At 34.1% G+C, this 24,471-nt stretch overlaps 2 protein-coding genes across 5 annotated transcripts; one reads left to right on the forward strand and one right to left on the reverse strand.

Moving 5' to 3' along the window:
• Positions 1-413: 413 nt before the first annotated feature.
• On the reverse strand, positions 414-9,894 carry LOC113853967 (DNA repair protein RAD5A). Of its 3 annotated transcripts, none has more exons than XM_027484714.1 (20): positions 9,192-9,894; positions 8,972-9,105; positions 8,661-8,796; positions 8,414-8,467; positions 8,199-8,324; positions 7,964-8,115; positions 7,762-7,846; positions 7,397-7,669; positions 7,101-7,247; positions 6,853-7,008; positions 6,081-6,148; positions 5,022-5,144; positions 4,850-4,949; positions 4,640-4,752; positions 3,334-3,612; positions 2,990-3,190; positions 2,570-2,663; positions 2,394-2,465; positions 1,514-1,612; positions 414-1,134 (listed from the first exon to the last, which is right to left on the reverse strand). In XM_027484714.1, exons 1-20 carry the CDS (start codon positions 9,690-9,692, stop codon positions 1,012-1,014), a joined length of 3,036 nt encoding a protein of 1,011 aa, XP_027340515.1. In that variant the 5' UTR covers positions 9,693-9,894; the 3' UTR covers positions 414-1,011. The 3 variants fall into 3 exon arrangements, 2 of the variants coding, with proteins under 2 accessions (XP_027340515.1, XP_027340516.1); XR_003502715.1 differs by having other exon boundaries at positions 417-1,134; positions 2,570-2,617; positions 9,192-9,779; XM_027484715.1 differs by having other exon boundaries at positions 463-1,134; positions 8,199-8,339; positions 9,192-9,740.
• A 5,478-nt stretch (positions 9,895-15,372) lies between these two features.
• Positions 15,373-24,412, forward strand: LOC113854042 (DDT domain-containing protein PTM-like). 2 transcript variants are annotated; one of them, XM_027484862.1, is made up of 9 exons: positions 15,373-16,322; positions 16,849-17,535; positions 17,760-18,966; positions 19,166-19,448; positions 19,897-20,021; positions 20,884-21,341; positions 21,447-21,475; positions 22,071-22,557; positions 22,637-24,412. In XM_027484862.1, the coding sequence occupies exons 1-9, from the start codon at positions 15,562-15,564 to the stop codon at positions 22,659-22,661; spliced, it is 4,062 nt and encodes a 1,353-aa protein (XP_027340663.1). In that variant the 5' UTR covers positions 15,373-15,561; the 3' UTR covers positions 22,662-24,412. The 2 variants fall into 2 exon arrangements, with proteins under 2 accessions (XP_027340663.1, XP_027340662.1); XM_027484861.1 differs by having other exon boundaries at positions 22,071-22,553.
• The last annotated feature ends 59 nt before the right edge of the window (positions 24,413-24,471 follow it).

The following is a 24,471-nucleotide window of genomic DNA, read 5'->3' on the forward strand; positions in this document are numbered from 1 at the left end:
GCTTAACCCGAATTGTATATATTTTTAGTAGTAATTGTTTTTATTTCTAAAGGTAGATTGGTTCCCAGCCCAAAGCAAAGCTATAATGATTACCTGTTTTACCTTGAAAAATGATAATATAGCCGAAAACGAAATAGATTATGAAGCAAATATACTAAGTGACATTAATTGAAATTGATTAAAAAAAATTGTTAAAACAGAATTATATATAATATAGTTTTAATTATTTTATAAGTTCCCATAATTTCATTGGATTTTTACCTAGGTTTCACTGAGAAATATTTAATTATATAATCACTTTTGTTTCAAAATTTTACAGAAAAAAATTTAAAAGTTAACTCCATTAAACCAAATTTTGCCGGTTAGTATTTTTTTTATATGGCAACTTCTTACTATAGAGATCAAAGAATGTGCGAAAGAAAGGAAAACTACGTAGACACAATCAAGCTGATCAACATATAACCCCAATAATTCTTCCTTCCAAATTGGGGAATGCAAACGAAAGAAATCAATTTTAATTAATATTGAATTACATACATACCCTTGGCTCGAATTATAAGATTTGACAAGGTGAGAACTCTACTGAAAATTTAATTTTATAACCTATCTTTCCTTCTACGTTATTTTCAACTTCAAATATCAATGAGAAATAAGTCTATCCATTCCTTTCTCTTTCCACTCGTTCCCCACGTCCAAACATAGCATAACAATAGCATATGTCCCCAATTACATTGAAGATGTTCACCTAATTGGCACCTTCCAATCCATACAGCCTGATTCAAGCATTGTGTTGATCAAGATGTCCACTAAACTGGATCTCGCCATGGAAATTGCAAGCTAAGAGACAACGTCCTGATACACATGCCGCCTACAAAGCACCTTCATGTTGCGAATCACAACTACCTTGCACTCACCAGCACTTGAGATCAAGAGAAAACCAGGGGATGCAAAATTTGAGAAGGTACTAGTGCACCTAACAGCAAATAAACATGCTTGCACTGCTTCAGTTGTCTAAGTAAAAAGCATCTTTAACTCCTCAATTCGTGCAGTTCGAACTTCTTGATCAGTCAAGGCACCAGAAATCATTCGTTGTTTACGTGCTTGCACTGCCTCCATTCTCTCCTCAACTGTGCCCTGCAATGTGAATAATAAGAACAAATGCCACATTCAGGTCAATAACAAATTGATACTTGATAGGTGAAAATCCACATAATTGGTGATAAAAACAAAACAAACATGCCAACTAAGTAACAAGTAATTATCCAAATTAACTTGCTTGAACAAAGCAACCTCATATCTGGTATTCATGAAGTAACCATCACCCTCATCAACATTTTAGCACTTCAATTAACAAAAATTAAAGATAAAGCAGTTTTGCTACCAAAACTTCTAGAGCAATACCATATTTCTTTTAGTCTTGTACCCAGTAAAGCAATTGATCAGCCCAGCTAAAAATATATAATAAAACCAAGTGAGATGTGCACGATATTCTAAAATTGAAATATTAATATACCTTCACAATAAATCGTTTAATGGCCACCTTCTTTGTTTGTCCAATGCGATGAATACGCATAACAGCTTGTTCCTCAACAGCCGGATTCCACCATGGGTCCTATTTATAGAGAAAAATAATTTATAACCACAATTACTAAAAAATAAACTTTCCAAATGTCCGCAAAACGTCACTATATATCCGTTGGATTGATTATTCATAAAACTTTCTCATTGCAACTTTCTGAATTCTATATACATGTAATTATTTCCTCCTATATACTGTATACATTAAATTTCTTAATTTAACAAATATAATAAAACAACTAATTAATGTGGAATACAAAAAAAAATTGCTATAAATTTATATAGAAACCAGAAAAAAAGTATTGGTGAGTAATAATAATTTAAATTTGAATAATATTACCCTAATCATGATGCTTACATCTTGAATCTTTAAATGACCTGTGATGCAAATATTTTGCTCTCAGACTAATTTAACTTCCATGATGAATTGAGACAAGGTAGTGTACTTGTTCCTACAATTTTAAAATGCTGCAATGATACGTTGAAATTGTCTAGTTACAGGGTAATGGTGATTCTTACTTAAATAATGTAGGGAGATCATATAAACTCCACAACTGATCATGCATTTTTGGTCACTGTTTTGACTTTTTATATACATCCAATTTTGGCAATAATAACTCTTTAGAAGATGAGACTTTTGCATAACCAATGTAATTAAAAGCTCATCATTCATACTCAATATTAATAGCAATACAAATTCAGATTCATTACACTTTATCCCCCTGTGGTTGGGTTAAAAAACACTTTGCCCTTTTGCTATGAAATTTGACACTTTATTCAATAGTGGTTTGGTTGAAAAAACACTTTGCACGTACCATGACAAAAGCATTAGAAGCTGCTGTTAGGTTAATGCCCACCCCACCAGCTTTTAGTGACATTAACAACACCTGGTGCAAGAAATAAGCACGGATGGTTATAAATAGTAATCTATTGAACCAGTTCACAACTCTATCTATGTCACAACAAATGCAAAGTAGAAGTATGTCAAAACCAGGGTGTCGCTGTCTTCTGAGAATTGTTTGATTACTTTTTCCCGCTGCTGCTGATTCAAAGTCCCATCAAGACGAACAAATGAAATGTTATTCCTGGACATGATTGAAATCACAAAATAATAATTTTGGTATCATTGTTCATCACCAAAACATGTTAAACCAATTAAAAGGTAAATACACTCATAATGCATTAATGGCTTAGACATGATGCAGAAAAGAACAGGAAAAACATGCCACAAGATCACAGCAATCCTCAAAGCTGATGTCTAATTAAAAAGAATTATAACAACACAATATATAGCAAAGGCATGTCTAGATTATGGACACGGTTCTTTTGAAGAAGTTCACATTCACTCAGATTCTATCACACCAGAACAACATCTTTCCTAAAATACGATTCAGTCAGAAATGAATCTTACCGAGTAAAGGCAATCTGCAAAAGGTCTAGAAAAGCAGTCCACTGGCTGAAAACAATGCTCTTGGAGCCTGATGAGCGAAGATTTTCAAGTTCATTCAAAAGAAGTGTTACCTTGCATGACTCTACCCAATTCTTCTCAATATCCACCTGAAACCGATTCTCAGTAGGGGCAGTGATAAGATCCTGCCTGCTGATTAATTTCCTGTAAAAGAAAAAGTATCATAAGGAATTTGTGCAATAACCAAGATTCATTCGAAAAATACTGCCATAAAGTCAATTTTAAACTTCCTGCGGTCAAAGTTAAATAAAACATATCCAAAATTCTAATAGATTAACTTGATATACCTACAAACAGGACATAAACCAGAAGTAGAATTTCGCCAACTTGCCAGGAGGCATTCCCGACACAAGCGGTGAGCACAAGGTGTCAGGACTGCATCTTCAAATGCTTCTAGACATATTGGACACTCTCCCTGCTCCCCTTTACGTAGCTCTTCCACAACTTCTTGAACATAAGCCCGAGAAGGTGCTTCTTTTCCTTCACCTTCAGAGGCATTATGGGTTCCTTTAAGGAAGCGCTTTGCTAGTTTGTTTAGATCGGAAAAGTCTTGAGTATCACCGCGACTAAATGAATCAATTGTTACCAATAAGTTAAGGTTTATGAAGAGAAAACAACTTAATGGTATAAGGGTCAAAGAAAACATTGTCACAAGCATGCTTTTCAATCACATTGCATCAAACAAACCTCCCAAGAAAGATAAAATGTAAACAACATCAAGCAAAGCCAAGAAAACCATCCTATGCAACAACAAACCCATTCCTATGCAGCATATTGTTCTGATTCAATCAAAGGCACCAAACTATTACAAACATCTATATACATCTTTTGGAGTTAAAAGAAATTAATCAAGTTTGTGATGAACACACAGCCCAAACATGTTCAAAACACTTCAGACAACTGAATGATACAAATAAAATGACCAGGGGTCACCAGCCTAGAAAGTCGTATAAAAACAGACCAGCAGACTATTCGTTTCATTTAATCCTGTTAACTATTAAGAACCAAAGTCAGACATAAGGGTCCATCCTAAAAACAGAAAATATCATTTTTCCCTCATTAAAATTCTTCAGTTTAATAAAGTAACAAAATTTAGGTCAAGTCAGAAGGAAGATTTGACAATTGGATCAGTAATGTATATGTACTTCCCAGTTGCCATTTTTGCCATTCACTTTTCAGCCTCCACAATGCTACCACCATCCAGCATCTTATTATTGTAGTATCATGCTGATCAATTTCTTTAGCATGCTAAAGTTTACCTATAATTATCTCAAATTCAGCTTAGAAACCGTAATTACCATACAGTATAGTTCAGAGGCCAGTGTTTATAAAAATTTCTCTTGCACTGATTTTTTTCCTGAAATTGAAAACTAACCAAACCTGACAGAAACTCCTCAGACTAGCTTATGAATAGCATTTTATTGAACAGAACAGGTTTAGAAATTTTAAAGAATAGATTAAATATGTTAGTGTAACTGTTTCTTAAAAATCAATTGACCAGACCACATGCTTATAGTTACAATATGTTGAGAGACAGCAGCAGATTTCTGGTACAAAATTCAAGTATATTAACAGGAACATAGGCCACCATACCTCATTACAAGAAAAGGATGGTCACAACATTGTCGAAGACGTAAAAGTAACTCCAATATTGAAGCATAATTATGAAGAACACGCCCTTGTTCAACAAACTGGTCAAACTTCACCTGCATAAATTTCATCAACAGGTTGGATCAATGTGACTCTTTTCAGTGCCAAAAAACAGGGTGAAATTATTAAATTTAGATTAGATATTCAAAATACCTTAGATCTTTTGAATAGGGCCTCATAAAAATCCTTTTCAGCTTCTGTGTGTTCACAGTAAATTATCTGCATATCAGCTGGAGGGAGAACTAGGATGGGCCTGCAACAAATAATAAGTCAACAAAATACACTAGATGTTGAAATAGCACAAGTCTTTAACCAGTTTACCGACTTGCCCTCTCGATCTGTGCTATGTTTGGTTCTCCTCAACATGATTGGCTTCAAAATGGACTGAACTAACTTCAAGCCTCTTTCATCACCACCCTCAAATGGCTTCTGAATAAGTTTGTTCCACCTGGATCATACAAAACAAATCTTCAGAGTCCAGCACTCCAGCCACATACCCACTTAAAAAGAGTAAACAATCTAAGTAATAACCAGAGTAGCAGTAACGTATAAGATATGTTCCCAAAATAAATACATAGCATTTAATGACTATGCTAATTCTAAACATTCATGGCATCCAGTTTGGTTTCATACGTGGTACTCCAGTTATGTTACATAAAGAAAACAAAGGAGGTGTAGGGTTCAGAGTTCATAACAGAGGGGGGCAGGTGGTTTTGCCAGAAATACTGATCGAGATGCATGGGTATGGAGCATAAAATAAAAAGAAGGGTGGGTGAGTGTTGGTTGCAGTGCAGATGTCGGACAATAGATAGAAACATGGGAAACTACATCTAATTAGGAATTTTTAAAAAAGGAGGGAAATCTAAATTTTTCCCATAACTCTCAACCCCCAACCAAAATATGTGTGTGTGTGTGTTGTTTTTAAGGGAAAATTGAATTTTTTTAAAAGCCTCTCACTATAGCACCAATACAGCCTAATTGCACTACTGATAATTATGCACAAGATTCATGCTCTAAATTTCACATATAAGTCTTTTTATTATTGTTATTTGTTTCAATCCATATAAGCAAACATTTGAAAGCTACAACTTCTCTATAATGTAGAATATTCTAAATTGAAATTCTGAATTGTATTGTGTCAATTTACATTATAATTTACATGTATATATAGGAGTCTAATTCTAATATTTACATGAGAAAATATTATAGATTATCTTCTAATAATCTTAGAAATAATGAAAAACAATTATAAAGATAATGACAATAAACAAATAAATCATAATAATTAGGAGATATTCTCAACTTTCTAAATGCAGTTAGATATATGGAGTCAAAAATTTCAGTTTAAACCATATCCAACACACAAAGGAAGTGGTAAATTTACCAGGCCCAATGACCCCAAGGCTCTATTCTCAGAAACCGTAGAAGACTGTAAATATCCTCAAGGTTGTTCTGTAGATTATGAAGGGCTCCATGTCAGGAAGCATAAAAACAACATCTGTCATGAGACTCATGACAGATACAAAAGAAGCAAATATAAATACATGAACAGCAGGTTGCATGAAAATTTTGAAGTACATATCCATTTGAAAGTAATGAAAAAATCCCAAAGCCGATTTTTAACCTTTTTAAATAAAAATTTTTAACACCAAAATCACTTTTAGTATTGGAAAAACAATGAAGCTTATCTAAACCCAAGGTAAGGTTTGACAGCATTGCAAGGCACATGTGTATAACAGACCAATGGTTAGCATGCTTAAATACAATCTCCAACTTGCAACACTGGGAAAAAACACAAATAATAAATTAAAAAGCAGCAGAGTCAGAATGCAAGATGAATAAAGCCACAACTTAGAGAATGAACAGGTAAAACCTCATCAATTATTATACCATGATATCATAAACACATTTTAATTTTATACAACTCAAAGATGGAAATCATAAGACAGACACTCCCAAAGCTAATTAAAGATTTCATAAGTTTGATCATAAATATAACCTTAGAGCAAATCAAAGGTTTCTGCCTTTCTGGTAATGTATATCAAGTTAATGTATCAACCTTATTCCTCATAAATCAATTAGTTAATTAATCCCCAAATCCCAAAAAGAAAATTGTCAGCCGTGAAAATAAGAAATTAAGACTCATAATTATTCACCTGAATAGGAGTGCCAGTTAGACACCAACGTCTGTCAGCAATTAAAGCAGTAGCTGCCATAGAAATTAGGCTTTTAGAAGATTTTATATTATGTGCCTCATCAAGAACCACTCTAAACCACTGAATAGAGAAGAGTCCACCGTTATCCTCTGCATTCTGTACATAAGACAGATAGGAAGATGCATCAGTTGATGTGTTCTAATAAATGAAGCAAATAAGCACTGTTAGAGCAAAAGGGTTCCAACTACCTCACTGGAAAATTCAGAGGCCAAAATTCCATATGTAGTAATTACAACATCACTCTGAGCAAGACTTTTTGCATCTTTTGGCCTACTCTGTCCATAATGGACATATAGAGATAGAGACCCAGGGTGTGCGTGAGTTTCAATCTCAGCCTGGAGAAATTGTCAAATGTTCAGAACTGGAAAGAAAGTATTTGACTTGCTCTATACATCCACAGCTGAATACAAAGTGATATTAACTTTCAAGTAAAGAAATGCAGTAACCAGAGAGCAACATATGCAAAAACTGACAATGCTGATACCTTCCACTGCCCGAGAAGAGTCATGGGACATATTATCAAGTTGCCACCACTTGTTAGAGAATTCTTTTGCTTTGTCGGTTTATCAAAACCAGCAAATTTGGTTGCCTTCTTAGGTATGCTTGAAAAATTGTGCACTGTATCACTAAATTCACCCCCTTCAATAGAGGACTGAGTTATGGGTTGATTGCCCAATGATCCACCCTTCCCTGAATGGGCAAGGAGAAGGGATATGGTCATGATGGTTTTTCCAAGTCCCATAGCATCTGCTAAAATCTTCAAATTCACAATAAAATAATGCATTATAAATGTTGAACAATATGTGAAAGCAAGAAAAATTTCCAGGGTTAACTCCTTAAGAAACATACTCCTCCTCTGGCCATCTGAAGGGTGCTAGGAAATTCTGTTGTTGCTTCACCAGAAAATGCATTCAAATAAATAGCAAGCTCCCTCCTAACAAGTACAAGCACAAATACTTAATCAGAACCATTTATTAGTTTCTCTATGCATTTCAGTTCTCACAATACAACCACAATTTAAAATCATGATATCAAATAACCACAGGAATACTTGTCAGCCAGGTGATAGGCCTCCCAACATGGATGGAGGGTTGTTGCTGTCTCATCCATATCCCGTCCCTTCTCCATCTGGATCATCCAATAAAGAGCCTGTTTTTGATAGGGCCGTAGTTCACACAGAAGAGTACCAGGGGGATCCATTTCCTGAACAAAAATTCCTGGTTAATGATTATTTCATCTTTATAGGCATAAGTAAAACAATGCATGTCACTCTCAGAATACAGCACCTCTAACTCTGAGCTTGATCCAACACCAACAATGTTGTCAACATCAATTTCAGAAATGGAATCCTCATTGTCATTCTTGTGACCATTTTGAGAAGGATGCTCAGACTTGGCACGTAGTAATGTGGCCTGAAGAGAATATCCCTTCCATTAAAGAAAGGTACCGGCAAAAATGGTTGCAGAAATACTGACAAAGCAATACATCCATAGTTTTTTACCGTTTGACTGAGAGGACGCTTATTAGAATAGAATTCACCGGGAGTTAACTCTGCCTAAAAATCAAGTGATGATGCAAGTCAATATTCAATTACAACTTTCTTGAAACTTACTGAGGAGTTACCTTGTCTAACAACAGAAGCCAACTCCACAAGCAGAAAGAAAATATAACAATTTCAACTGAATATAGTAATGACATAAAAGATGCTTGGGGAAAATAAAAACAAGTGGCACAGGACTAACAACCACCTTCTTAAAAGGGTTCAGGCCTAGCAACCGAAACAAGGTTGGAAGCGGATGAAACACGGATTCATCTGTAGAATTGGTAGCATCCTTGAGAGAAACCTGGTGATGCTTACCAAACACTGAACTATTGATGAAAACACTGAAATAAAAACATCCCACCCCCACCACCACCAAAAACAAACCAGAATTTATTATTTACCGACAAAAAAAAACTAACTGTAAACCAAATAATTTTATAGAAAAACAATTCAACGCAACATTGTGATTACTAAACACGGTGTGGCAAGTCACAAAGCTTCTCGCATTGAGCATACCTGACTGACAAAGTAATAGAGTCCATGATGCCCAAAACATTAGGCGCAAATTTACAGTGTCCTTCAACCCTAACCTTGTTATCTCTCACAAGAGGTAAGAGACACCGAGCCCATTCGTTCGGTATTCTACCAATCTGCCAAAATCCATGCCATAAATCAAAACACGAACTGAATTAAACTATTGAACAACCAATGTTACTACCATGTTGATGTGCATTACCTCGCCACCGTGTTCGGTGGAGAACCGAACTATCTCCGAGCAAGTCGCTGACCGTCCGAAACCCTTACCCGACGAAGGTGAAGCAGAAAGTGCCTTCTTGGGAAACTTAAAAATCACTGTATCACCGGAATTTATAGTCCTCCCTTTACACGTGGATAATCCTGTCATTTCGCCACAAGCCACGAACCACCAATCATCGGAGCCAGAAGTGCAGTTACTACTATCGTTATCTCCATCACCGGCACTGTGCTTGGAGTTGACGGTGACAGTGTGATGAGGTGTAGGTTTTGGTTTAAGAGGAGAAACTGGTTGTGGTTGGGGATTATTGTTGCGAGGGAGTTTGAATTTTTGGGAACTGTGAGTGTCGAAGATGATGTTGATGGCTGCGGTGACGTCGTTTTTGGCCATGTGTAGGGCTCTGATGATGTCCATGTCGGTAAATTCCGAACCGACGATGGATCGGACGGTGGACACGTGGTGGTCAGTCACCTTGCTCCCCATCGAAGCCCTAACCCAAACCTCGTAATTTCGCGCCAAGGGTTTGCTAAATTGAAAGTGAAACAAAGGGAGAAGAAAAAATCTAAACAGAGGCGCGAGAACGATGAAGGGATGAATCTCCGTTACTTGGCGGGAGTCCACGTGAGACGCACGTGGTCACTCGCCTTGCTTTCCCGCCATATATCTCGTCTTCTGGAATGTGCGTGTATTAATCCCTATCCCACCACGACTTTATTCATTTACAAATATACATTAAAATAACAAATAAATAATAACATAAAACTAATATATTTAGCTATTCTTGTATGAGGAATAATAAAAACATTTTTTACGTTATTTATATATTATTTTCTATTATAAGTTAAAAGAAAATTTATGATCTTTTTAAATAATTTCTATCGCTGTAGATATGAAAAATATTAAATAACGAATAATAACAAATTTAAATGCTTAATAATATTAAGTCAATAGTTAATTAAAAATATAAATTGAATGAAATGTAATGTTTTTATTTAGATTTTATTATTATTTTATCAAATTACCATAAAATATATAATAATTTGCTCTTTCAATATTGAAGATACAATAATTTATACAAAGGAACCACTTAGCGTACCCTGCAAACGTTAGAACAAAAAATATAGCTTTTTTTTTTAATTACAATACACATATATTAAAATAAATGATTTTACCAATTTTAACCTTTTATAGTTGATTCTAAATGATATAATACTTATCATAGTTATATATTTTAAAAATAAAATATATTAATTATAAATATTAAATAAAAAATTATAAAATAAAATAAAAACAGAAAAGCCAGTCAATACCAAGGTGAGCAACAAAATAACAATATACATGTAACTTTAAGTTTACTTAATTATGATAAAATTGATTTGTTTTTATTTTTTTATTATAAAACAGATTAAACGTCCAAATTAAATCTATAGGAGAGTCATACTATTCTAACTACCAAATGTATCAAAACATAAAAATAGAAGTAATTAGGAAGGAGATACATAAAAACAATGGAAAGATAATGAAGCTTTTAACATTGTCTTAGTAATTTTATCAGCACAACAATTAGCTTTTCTAAAAATATGAACAAATCTAATAGACTTGATCAATTTACTAATAATACAAATTAAGTCAAAAGAAAGTGATAGTAGTGCTGAATTTGAAGAAGTAAGGATAAAGGTTATTTAGAGTCACTTTCCATCCAAATAGTATGAATTTTCTTGAGCAATATCCCTATAATTTTGCAATCAAAGATAAACAAAAGTCAATTTTGTTACAAAAATCAGAAACAAAATTACTATACTCATCACAAGTGAGGCCACTATAAACTATTTCCCTAGTAATCAATTTAAATTGCAATTTTTAGTATAATGTATATTTTTAATTAAATTGTATAATTTTAAAAACAAATAAGTTCAAAGTATAACTTATTTTTTGAGAGTTTTATCATTAGATTTTTAATATCAAATTTAAATCTAAACATATGAAAGTGATATATATATATATATATGTTGTATAATTATTGTATTTTTCTCTGAATTTTTTTTTTAATAAAATCTTATAAATTTTAAACACTTAAAAGTTCATTATTAGTAATAGAGGTAATTAAATAAAAATTAAAAGAAAAACACAAGTTCTAATATTCTTTAAAAGTTAGTAATTAAAGTACAAGTTCATGTAATATTTTTTAATTAATAACATTTTCACTTTAATTCCGACAAATTTTTTGAAGAGAAAACAACAATAGCATACACCAACTTAAATAATACTACTCCCAACAGATTTGAACATCGTCCAAATTGTGTTTAACAAAAAATGCCAAATTGTGGAGTGCAGCGAGGAACTGCCCCAATATTTGTCGTTAATTTTAATGACAGAATATGGCCGTTACCAGTTACACGAATCTTTGAAGGAAAGATTAATAATTGGCGGGAAATTCCATTTAAGCGGGAAAATTATTTTCCTCAATATTTTCACTAATTTATCTTTTTATTTTAAAAAGAAAAAAAAGAGAGTAAAAGCTTCCTTTTTATTCTCATTTTCACGGGCTAGCATCACCGCCTGAGTTAGATCGGTTTTCAACCGATTTGACTCATTCGAGTATTATTAAAAATAAAACTGGCAGCACTAGGGTAAGAAACAACGATTTTGGTAATATTTATTTTTAGGGTTGATTTTAAATATTTTATTTGTATAACATAAATGTTTTAATAAAAAAAATTATTATTTAATGTTTAAATTAATCTTAATAGATAATGTTAATATTTGTTATAAAACAAACAAGAATGTCAAAGTTTTGCGCAATAAAAAACGAAAAAATTATCTCAAATTCATGGAAATCATAGGGAGAGTAACTAAAATACAAGTGGATTCAGTATTATTCTAAGTTTGTTAAGTTTAGTATTTTAACAGGGATACAAATCAATACCCTGTCCATCGTTTAAAATAATTTTTAAATTTATGCAAAAAAATTATTTTTGTTTAATAAGTTTTAAAAAATGCGTGCACTTTTCATGTTTTTAATCGTTATTTTTTTGAGAAAAAATAATATATGTGTTATGTCGAGTTTAGATTAAGTCAGATAAAAAATAAATAAATAAAATTGAATGTCGGCATTTTTATTTTTTCCTCTGCCTCCTACATATACTTATTTTATATCATAAACTATCAAATCTACAATGTATAAATATTTTTAAAAATTTTGAATAAAATATAAATATAAATTAAAAGTGGAAAAATAAAACAATAAACCGTTTAAATTATAAATAATAAATTTATAATTAATTTAAAGAAAATATGAAGGTATAAATAATATATACCTTTTAGTTTTACTTTGATCTCGTGGCTGCTGGTGTTAAAATAAGATATACCCCACAAGGCTCGATGACTTTAATAACTTGCATTACATATAAATGGATTTTTTTTTATAATCAGTATTTTACAGATATTAGTTAGAAAATTATGATAGATGTATATTAATAGTATTTATTTTGAAGTTATTGTCCCTAGAAGTATTAGTTAGCATTTGCCAATGAAAATTTTCTAAACCATCTATTTGACTCTCTATTGACAAGGTTCAACATAATAATTAATCAAGTGAATATAAATGAAACAAAACTAGATGTGTAACTTGCTCACACATTCTTTATAAAGCATAGATGATTTTTTTTAAACTATACCTTTTTGATCAAGGCAACATTTTGATGATTTATCGTTTTTTCACTCCATTTCACCTTGAAGATCATGCACACTTGATAAACATCGAAAATTTCTCATTAAAATCATCAAACCATTATAAGATTGTTTTCATACAAAACCAGCGAGTAAGATGCTTTAAATTTAAAAATGTTAATCAACACATTAAGCTGTAAAAAAAAGTATATAACTTCTTAATTTTTCTTCACATGTAAGGGATACAAGAGGTATAAAGCATGCCTCTCATTCTCAATGCAAAATATAATGCATGGAGCGATTTGCACCTCTGTGTGGAAAATTTATCATTTTCTTGATGAACTTTTGAGAGCTCTGCACTAACAATTTATGCTATTTTCTGATGTAATCCACTTCTCATTTTTTACGCGTAAATGTGCATAAATCAATCTAACACTGTCATTATCATTATATTATGACACAAAATTGGTGTTCCTAAACTCCAATACGAGTACAAATCAAACTAAGATTTCTGGGTCAATATTCTCTAACATTTGAGAGCCTAAAAACTATCTTAAATCTCCTAAATTCTGCATTTTTTCATCTCTCACAGATTCTTAGCATGGTACATACAATCAATCATCTTATTTTACGTGAAGCTAAATATATACTTGCAAGTGGCTCAACTCAAACCCATAGTTAATAAAGTTTATAATTCAAATATTAAAGAATTGACATGAAAAATTTACACTTGTTCATCCTCAATTAATAAGTTTACATATAGTTACTAACACTGTCGGTTATTTCACTATTCATATGGTCCAATAAAAACGACGACCCTTTAAAATATTTAGTTCTTGTAACTATCATTTGTAGTCAAAATGTATTGTAAACTAAAAGAGTACATGATTTTTAAGCGATTATATTTCATTGATTTAGTTTCAACTCAACTTTATTACTCGAGAATAAATAAACGTGTAAAACCATAACGAAGGCCACAACAAAAGTATTGGTGAAAAGCTAGTCATAAATCAATATTAACATGGGTAATGTGATGCATTAATACAATATACAAGAAAACATCGATAGAGAAAGAAGACTTATCTTGCCAAGAAGGAACCAGTGAACAAAGCTAAAGAGGGCTTGTTAAGTAAAAAGGCTTAATTGAACAGATATATAAGACGTTACTTAGAGCAATGATTACAATAATGTTTTGTGTGACAACATGTCGATATCAGTAAAAGTGTACTACTGTAATTAAATTAAGTGTAATGCTGTAATTCAATTAATGAAGTGAAAAAAAAAATTATACGCTTCTCAATTTAGTAGATGATAAAAATGAACAAAAATAGTGAAATTGAATCTATTTGTTTCCATTGCATAGACTGTTACTTGAAAATTTAGATTTTTTTTAATGTTCAGCAAGAGTCTCTTAAGGTTCTAAGATCATAGAATAGAGCGTGTATATAAGACATATTGACATCTAAGTTAATATGTGTGCATGGAAGTGTGTTGAAAATGTAATCAAATAAGTGTGTTCATCTGTAGTTGTCTATTTTGTTAAGCACTCGCCTTGATGTTCAATGAATAAGCGTGACATTATATAACACATGAGAAAAGTGTGATTGTAATCTGAAGATAAAATTACAATACTCATGTTTTGATAAAATAAGATAATCATGACCAGCCAATGTGATTATTAACGTGGTGTTTTGTGGTATATAAAGATTTTTGAGATTACAGTTTACCGCACTCAAAATAATTTTACAATTTAGACGATAGACTATAGAGTATTTAACAAATTTCCAATATTTTTAATAGAAATTACTTTTTTTTATTAAAAATTACAATATTCTATATTATTAATCAATTAAATCTTATAATTAATACATTTAATATATATATATATATATATATATTTATCATGCGTCATTTAAGACAGATTAAAATATTTATTTATTTTTTATTTTCTAACACACTTTAGTATTTCAAACATACCTTCAAATTTTCATATTTATACTCACATAATGAAATAATGAAATTTAATCAAATAGTTTCAAGATGTCAATTTATTTATCTTACTTAATATTTTAAAGATTACAAATAATATAAAAGTAATATTTTTATTAAAAAATAACAATTCTTATTATATTTGTAACATAATAAACATTTTAATAATTTACTGTCATTTTTTTATTGCTTTAAAAGTATTCTAAAAGTAACAATCTTCTTCTAACATTTTAATAATTTACTGTCATTTTTTTATTGCTTTAAAAGTATTCTAAAAGTAACAATCTTCTTCTAGAAGTTAGATTTTTATTCAATAATTTATTTACCTTTGGTCATTTAAAATTTTAGTTTTTTATAAAATTTATTTTAAAAAGACTAAAATTCGAAGTTAATATATATATTTAAAAAAAAAAAGATTAAATAGCGTGCGAAGAACTCGGCTGGGTGGAGTCGGCAACTCGGACGCGACGAGTGATAACAACAAAGAGGTCCAAAATCTCAGGATACGTCTTGGTTGGAGTGTGCAACAGCACAGCACAACACCATCGCTTGCTGTTTTCCTTCTTCTCTCATCTTATAGTTATCCTCACAACCCTAACCTTCAATCCACGTTAATATATCTCTCCCCAACAACATCCCCAAACAAACCCTAATCCTTCGATGAACCTTTCGTGAAAAACACACCGATTCGGCCATGGAACCTCCCGTTGTGAGATCCAGGGGTCGCCCGCGGAAACGGAGAAGAGAGGAGGACCTAACCGTCACCGTTGACCCCAAAACCGTTCTCGAATCGAAGAAGAGAGCACCGATAGCATTGGTTGGACGATACGTGCTGAAAGAGTTCCCCCGAGACACTGTTCTTCTCGGCAAAGTCGTGCGTTACGATAGTGGATTATACAGAGTCACGTACGAAAGTGGCGGTTTCGAGGATTTAGATAGCGCTGAGATTCGTAGGATACTTCTCGATGAAAGTTACTTCGACGACGATTTGACTCGAAGGAAGAGTGAATTGGAGGAATTATTAGCGTTGCCGACGATCGTAGAGGTACCGAAGAAGGATTCGAGTGAATTGCACGGTGATTTATCGATTGCAAACGAAGAGGAACGAGACGAAACAACGGATGTTGATTCGTCCGGTGACTCTAGGGATTTGAGCTCCGACGCCGAAACGATATTACCTATACCGTTACCGTTGTCGTTGCCGCCGTCTTCGGGAACTATTAATGTGCCGGAACCTTACGTTTCGTACCTCTTTTCAGTTTATGGATTCCTACGATCGTTCAGCATTCGCTTGTTCTTGAGTCCGTTTACTCTGGACGAGTTTGTTGGTGCTGTTAATTGTCGAGTTTCGAACACGTTACTTGATGCCGTTCATGTTTCCCTGATGCGTGTATTGAGACGTCACCTTGAAAGCCTTTCAGCAGAAGGTTCCCCGCGTGCATCAAAATGCCTGAGGTGATGATGTCTGTTACTGCTTTTTTTATCTCAACCTTTTTTGGTGTCTGCTTTAGTTTTAGTGCTGCAGGATTATCTCTTTAATCATGCTTTTCCGTGTTGTAGTCCCAAGTTTGGTCAGTTTGTGTACATGTGCGTGTAATTTGTCATGTTTCGTTTGATTTGAACGATGAAACTGTTTTGTTTATGTTCCATTTTCATTCTTGGGGGGATGGGGGAGCACGTGGATGCCTTATTTCCGCCCGTCAAAGCATTTTCCTTTTGTGTAGAATCCCAAAACCCTGGCGGCTTGTTATGTTGTATTTTTGACTGCATAGGTTGAGTTTTGTAGAATAATTTCAAAGCAACTACATGTGTTGTTTCATCCATTGACTAATTTTGTAGAGGACAACAAATCTGTTATCTTCTCCTAATTGTAGCATTCTTTTGTCTCAGTATGTGCAACATGGCATATGCCTCTGTGTTATCCTTTTTATGAGATTGTTTATATTTAAAAGAATGTCAATTTGAATATGTATTTTTCCAGGTGCAGTGATTGGAGCTTGCTTGATTCATTGACTTGGCCCGTTTTTGTGATTCAGTATTTAGCAATTTACGGATACACAAAGGGACCTGAGTGGAAAGGATTTAATGATGAGATTCTTTATGGCGAGTATTATTTGTTGTCTGCTAGTAGGAAGTTAATGATATTGCAAATTCTCTGTGATGATGTTTTGGAGTCTGAGGAACTAAAAGCTGAAATGAACATGCGTGAGGAATCAGAGGTTGGGATGGATTTTGATGATGAAGATATCCTTTCTGCTGACAATGGGCCTAGAAGAGTCCATCCAAGATATGCCAAAACTACCGCCTGCAAGGATAGTGAAACTATGAAGTTTGTTTCAGAATTGAATGCTGTGAATCACTCTATTTCACATATCAGAGATACTGAAACTGCCGAGGATGGTGATATTGATGGAAATGGAGATGAATGTCGCCTATGTGGCATGGATGGGACCTTGCTTTGCTGTGATGGTTGTCCTGCTGTTTATCATTCAAGGTGTATTGGTGTGATGAAGATGTATATACCAGAAGGGACATGGTATTGTCCAGAGTGCAAAATAAATATGATTGGGCCAACAATTGCACGGGGAACATCACTTAAGGGGGGCGTGATATTTGGAAAGGATTTGTATGGGCAAGTTTTCATGGGTACTTGCGACCACTTACTGGTGTATGTTTAACATCTTTTGTGTTTCTTCCACTCCTTCATTTGTTATTCTGGATGAGTCCAGGCACTACTTTCAAGTTAATTAAATTTAAAGTTCAATTTTATTTTCTTCTCTAACTTGATTTTGTTCTTTGGTTTTTAAATTTTTTACTTTCCTGGTTGTCATTCCTTCTATAGATTCACTTGAAAATTTTGAGGTTTGATCTTACGATCTTTCATGATTGCAGGCTCAATGTTGAAAGTGATGAATTTTGTCTTAAATACTACAATCAGAATGACATTCCTGAAGTTATCCAACTGCTTTATGCATCTGTGCAACATAGACCTATATACAGTGGTATTTGCATGGCAGCGTTACAATATTGGAATATTCCAGAAAGCTTCTTACCCCTTTGTGTTATATCTGTACCACAAGTAAACTCAGCAAATACAAAGACGGATTTGAACTCCTCTACTGTTCCTCCTATGGTTGAAGACCACAAAGCTGTTAGTTCAGTGAAGGCAGAATATAATTTAACGTTTGTGAATGGGATTTCTAGTGATAATATGGTGCCATCTCTTGATGCTTCACTGGTTACCACTCAAAGTTCTGCTCAAGGAAGCAGTGGCAATGATAGAACTGAGGAGTTACCTACCGTAAATTTGAAGTCTCATGAGGAAGCTGCAATGGATTCAGTTGTTTCTACTGTTAACAATCAGTCAGACACAAAGTACCAAAACTCTGTTAATAGGTTGATTGTAGGTCCTGCCCAGTGCTCCTCGGTAAGCAGTCAATTTAATAATTATGGGCATACAAATGACATGGGGTTGCCTATGAATTTGTCTTTGCAAACTAAAGGTGATCAAGCTGGTTTTGGAAAATGCAAAGGCAGTTTAACTAATGATTTTGTGTACACGGGTTGCTCCAATAAACCACAGTCATACATTAATTACTATATGCATGGTGATTTTGCTGCTTCCGCTGCGGCTAATTTGGCCGTTCTTTCTTCGGAGGATTCTATATCTGAGGGTCATGTGTCTGACAACTTAAGGAAAGCAACATCTGAAAACACTTCTTTGCTAGCAAAAGCATTCTCACTAACTGCTTCACGCTTCTTTTGGCCCAGTTCTGAAAAGAAGCTTGTGGAGGTTCCAAGAGAGAGGTGTGGCTGGTGCCTTTCTTGTAAAGCCCTTGTTTCAAGCAAGAAAGGATGCATGTTAAATCATGCTGCTCTAAGTGCAACCAAAAGTGCCGTGAAAGTCCTTTCTGGCCTTGCTCCTGTTAGGAATGGAGAGGGAATCATCCCTAGCATTGCAACATATGTTATTTATATTGAGGAAAGTTTACGTGGTTTAATAGTTGGGCCCTTTCTATGTGAAAACTTTAGAAAGCAATGGCGTAAACAATTGGAATGGGCCAGATCATTTGGTGATATAAAGCCTCTTTTACTCAAAGTGAGTGATTATTGTTATTATTATTTTAAATAAAGAATATTTTTCAATTTTTAACGTGTAATTATCATTGTTGTCCAGACTTCAGAGTTTATATATTGCCTGCATGCATTGTAAATATTTTGTAACATATCTTGCTTGTGTTGTGTGCAAATTTATAAATAATTTTTTTCCCATTGGTTAATGAAATTATCATTTTCAGCTTGAGGAGAACATTCGTACAATTGCTTATTGTGGGGACTGGGTAAAGTTGATGGATGATTGGTTGGTTGAATTTTCTACAAAGCAAAGTACAGCATGTACTCTTGGAACATCACAGAAACGTGCAACACGTGGGAGGTGTAAGAAACAGTTATCTACTGATAAAGTTAAAGCAGATGGTTGCCATGAAAACTTTGCATGGTGGCATGGCAGCAAATTTACCAAATCTGTATTTCAGAAAGCTGTTTTGCCAAAATCCATGGTCAGAAAAGCAGCTCGCAAAGGTATAAAGTACATAGTAGACTGTATACCATTGTTTACTAGAAGTAGTAGATTATTAGTTAAATTGGATTGATGCTTGTTTAATCTGTTATTAGTCAACCATGAACTGAAATGGAAAACCACTTCCCGATTGACACCTATTCATCATTTTCTCTTTAAAATTTTATTATATAAATATAGAATTATTTTAAAATCCTAAATATAATAGTTCATAAAAATAATACATGCTTCATAATTAATCAATATGGCTGATCTTTTAGTCGTGACCAGATGTTCAAGAATTTATTGACTATATCAAAATCTGATATAATCGAGTTGAGCCTGCAAATATTGTCTGGTTCAATTTGATTGCAGTGCACTTTCACCTGTCAATGACTATTTGCCAATTGTTTTGTAATTTATATATGTTTGGGAATAAAAGCATGAGCACTGATTGGTTGTGGGCAACAGGTGGTTTGAGGAAAATTTTTGGTATATTCTATGCGGATGGCTCTGAAACTCCTAAAAGAAGCAGACAGCTAGTTTGGAGAGCTGCAGTTCAAATGAGCAGAAATGCATCAGAGCTGGCACTTCAGGTTCCCTCTTATGTATTATAATAATATCATAGTAGTCAATAGCTTCCGCTATTGCGGCCAAGCGAGTTTCTGCTGTCATTCCAAATGCTATATGTATAGCAGCTGGAGTGGCACTAATCGTGGCCAAAATTGCGGCTGCTATTTGATGAATGATGCAAATGTCAAATTTACCCTTGTTTTCTTAACATTAAAAGGCTTTAAAGGGGGGCATTTTATGATTTTGCTTCCCCTTTAGATTGTCAATTTCTGCATGTTGTATCATTCGAACTCTGTAATCTTGAACCCTAAGTGCTCCCATTCACCATCTTCAGCAACTTTTGCTTCATTCAGCAAGCTTTATAGTGACTGACGTCCTTTTTTGTCTAAGTTCCAATCATCTTCTTCATCTTTGACAAGACTTACTCATTTTTTGTGCGATCCATTCACGTTAGAGGCTACTTTCCCACCAAAACCTGACTAGGTTCACTATTTCGAGCCAAGTTGTAGTAATCTTCTCAATTTCCAACAAGACCTACATATTTTCTGATGAGCCATCTGTGGTGGAGGATTTTTCCTGTGAGAGCACTCTATTTTGTTCTCTTTTTCCTTCTCTGTTCTGTTCTAACTTCTAACTTTTGAAAACCCCTCCAAACAATTGAAATTTGAAATCTTTAGTATATATATGTGTAGCATAATCTATATTTGGTGTATTTTAAATTTTCAAAATAGCAGCCATTCTGCTTATCCACTATTTCTCTATAGTATTTTTGGGGTCGGTTGCATCTGGATTGACTACTTTGAATAATATTTTTTTATATTAACAACTTTTTTGGATCAGTATGTTGTATTTGGCAATAACTTGATATTTGATTATTTGCATCAGGTCCGATATTTAGATTTTCATATCAGATGGAGTGATCTGGTGCGTCCTGAGCATAACCTTCAGGATGGGAAAGGTCAAGATACTGAAACTTCTGCTTTTAGAAATGCAAATATTTGTGAAAAGAAGCTTGTAGAGGGCAAAATTTTTTACAGAATAGCCTTTGGGAGCCAAAAGCATCTTCCTTCGCGGGTAATGAAAAATGTTGAAATAGAGCAAGGTCCTGAAGGAAAGGAGAAGTATTGGTTCTCCGATATACGTGTTCCTTTATATTTGGTGAAGGAGTATGAAGAAGGCAAAGGAAAATTGCTATCTGATAAAGAGTACTTGAATATTGCATCTCAGTTGCACAAAAGGCGGTTGAAAGCTACCTGCAAGGATATATTTTTTTACCTTACCTGCAAGAGAGACAAATTGGACATGTTGTCATGTTCTGTATGTCAGCTGGGTGTTTTAATTGGGTGATTACCTTACTTAGCTACTCTCTGTTCATATGTTTATATAGTATTGCTTTTTTATCTCTTTACGCCTGTTCTTTCTAATACTTTCTCTTGGTTTGATTTCAGGAATGCGCTCAAGTGCAGTGCCTGTCAAGGTAACCGTGATCACTCCTTTTATGATTCTTCATTCTTTCAGTGCTGTCCTAAGGTTTTAAGGAATTTTGGAAATGAATCTTTTCAGTTTTTAATAAAATGAATCATCCTGTTCCATAGAATAAATACACGTGAATGCCCTTACATAAAGAGTCTAAACCTTGCAATGAATATTTTGAATTTTAGTCCAATTCTTTTGTTGGTTAGTATGTGGTATGTGTGAAATATTTGAGGAAGTGATGATATTATTTCATGATCAAAATAGGTTACTAGATACTATAAATAGTTCAACAAATCAGAATTATAAATAAGGAAATAGAATGAAATCCTAATCTACTAAACTTTTCAATTACAAATCAGAGGGATTTTTATACAAATAATCCCTTGACAGTAGGAAGAAAATATTTACAGTAGGATTATCATAAATGTGGCATAATTGTGCCATAATCAATCAAGGATTTGACTGATTCTAGAATCCATCCTATCCAGCATCCAGCAGTATGTGGTTTATTTAGTTTGTGTTTTTCATCTTGCCACTTCTTATTCTCTTGATTTTGTTTGTATCTTGGTTTAATGTTATGTTTCATATGGGCATAGGTTATTGTCACCAAGGCTGTTCCATAAGTTCGACAGTCTCTACATATGAAGAAGTTCAGTTCCTGGCCACATGCAAACATTGTTATCACACTAAATTACTTACTCAAAAAGAAACCTGTAATGAGTCTCCAACTAGTCCCTTACTCTTAAAAGGCCATGAACATACCTCTTTGACATCTCTGAAAGAGCCAAGGCCTAAATGTTGTGATCGAGGATTGAGGTCTACTAGGACAAAGAATAGCTGTCCTGACATGAAGCAAGTTGCTTCTGATTCACCTTTGGAAGTGAAAAGTCGTTCTAGAAGCAGTTCTTGGGGTATTATATGGAAAAAGAAGAATATTGAAGATACAGGCTTTGATTTCAGGCTCAAGAATATACTTCTAAAGGGACGTTCAGGCCTGCCTCAAATGAAGCCTGTATGTTGCTTGTGTCATAAACCATATATGTCTGATCTAATGTACATTTGCTGTGAAACATGCAAAAGTAAGTTTTTTCTTCAGTTGTTAAATGACATCATTTTGAAGTCCTTAACCTTTATTTATAATCTCTGTATTTGGTTTATACAGAATGGTATCATGCCGAAGCTCTTGAGCTTGAAGAGTCCAAAATTTTTTATATTCTGGGCTTCAAATGTTGCAAATGTCGGAGGATAAAGTCACCTGTGTGTCCTTACTCTGATTTGTTGTACAAGAAGCAAGAGGGCAAGAAGTCACACTCAAGGGTTTCAAAGAAAGAGCACTGTGGAGCAGATTCTGATTCTGGAACACTTGTTGATATGAGAGCATGTGAGCCTGCTACTCCTATCTATCCTGCAGAGGATTTCTCTAGACAAGACAATGATCCTCTGCTGTTCTCCCTTTCTAGCGTTGAGCTGATTACAGAACCCAGGTTAGATGCTAATGTTGAGGGTAATACTATCTCTGGGCCAGTGCTTCAGAAATTACCTTTGAGAAGGCTTGTTAAACGTGAGGGGGAAAATAATGATTCTTCTGGAGGTAATCTGGATACTGAATTTTTGACACCCAATGAAATGGCTAATCTGTCTAAATCTGTAACGGATTTATTCCCTTCTGCAGAATATGGTTCTGCAGATAGCAACCTTTCAAATGTCTCCGAAATTGTAGGATGTGATAATGCCGAGTTTGAACCTCATACCTACTTCTCTTTGACTGAGCTGCTGCACTCAGATGAAAGTAGTCAATTTGAGGTAGCTAATGCATCTGGAGACTTGTCAGAATATTTGAAAATTTCTTCTGTATTAGGTGTTCCTGAAGAATGTGGAACTGTTAATATAGCATCCAATGATGGACCTACAATTTCATTGCAAGGAAATGTTAATAATTGTTGGCAATGTTCTCAAAAGGAACCAGCCCCTGATCTCTCTTGTCAGATTTGTGGGATTTGGATTCACAGCCAATGTTCACCTTGGGTTGAATCACCATCTAGGTTTGGAAGTTGGAGGTGCGGTACTTGCCGGGAATGGCGATAGCAGATTTAGTTTGTCATTCTGTCCATGAGTTCCCTTGCGTGAGTCGAGGTAGTAGTGTGCTAAACTTGGCTGGCAATTTTTGCACGAGTTGGCTCAGAATCCATTGCGGTGTAACTTGGGCAATTATATATTGTTCGCTTTAGGAGGTTACTTGGCATCTGCAGGTTGCTATGGTTTTTCTTTAACCGCACAAATGATTGCGGCTTCCCCTGCGACTAGTGAACCCAGTCTTTTTTGAGTGATTTGACTTCCGACATGTTTCCAGCCTGCGGACAGTTTGGTTTTACTTTTTTTGGTAAACGGAAAGTTTCGTTGAGTGCTTTTGGATCCATATCGGTTTATTTATCTCCAGTTGCATATCTGAAGTTTTCCCCCTCACTGTGGAACGATTCACAGAAATTTGCTCTGATCTTGGGAGATAAGCAGGTTTTTTTATGCTTATCTGACACAATTATTTGTATAGATTCTCATTTTTTTGGGAGGTTGGTCAAAATTGAAACCCTAACCTCGGATTTTAGTTCATGCTGAGACATGCCTATGGAGTTCTCTCTCGGCCCCACCTGAAGTCATTCTTTACACTTAATGCGACGTGCATGCCTTCCCGGCCACATCTACCCGCGATGTAGAAGCGCTTTTTCTCTGCATAATATTCGGTCATGCTATGGCGCTTCAGGATTACAATATTATTCTCAAGATTTTACTAGTTAGGAATATTACTGAATACAGATAGGTTTACTAACGAATTGTTTATCACGATGTTATTGGTGTCAGAATTAATATTTTTAATTTTTCAATATGATTGTATAATTTGACCTCTAATAGTTTTTAATGAATCTAATCTATCACTTTTTTCATAATCATAATTACGCTCTCTAACTTTATTTCAATTTTTAATTTTTTTTCGTAATAATC

Source organism: Abrus precatorius, unplaced genomic scaffold, assembly GCF_003935025.1.
Source record: "Abrus precatorius isolate BTA unplaced genomic scaffold, Abrus_2018 Scaffold11, whole genome shotgun sequence".
Taxonomy (NCBI): domain Eukaryota; kingdom Viridiplantae; phylum Streptophyta; class Magnoliopsida; order Fabales; family Fabaceae; genus Abrus; species Abrus precatorius.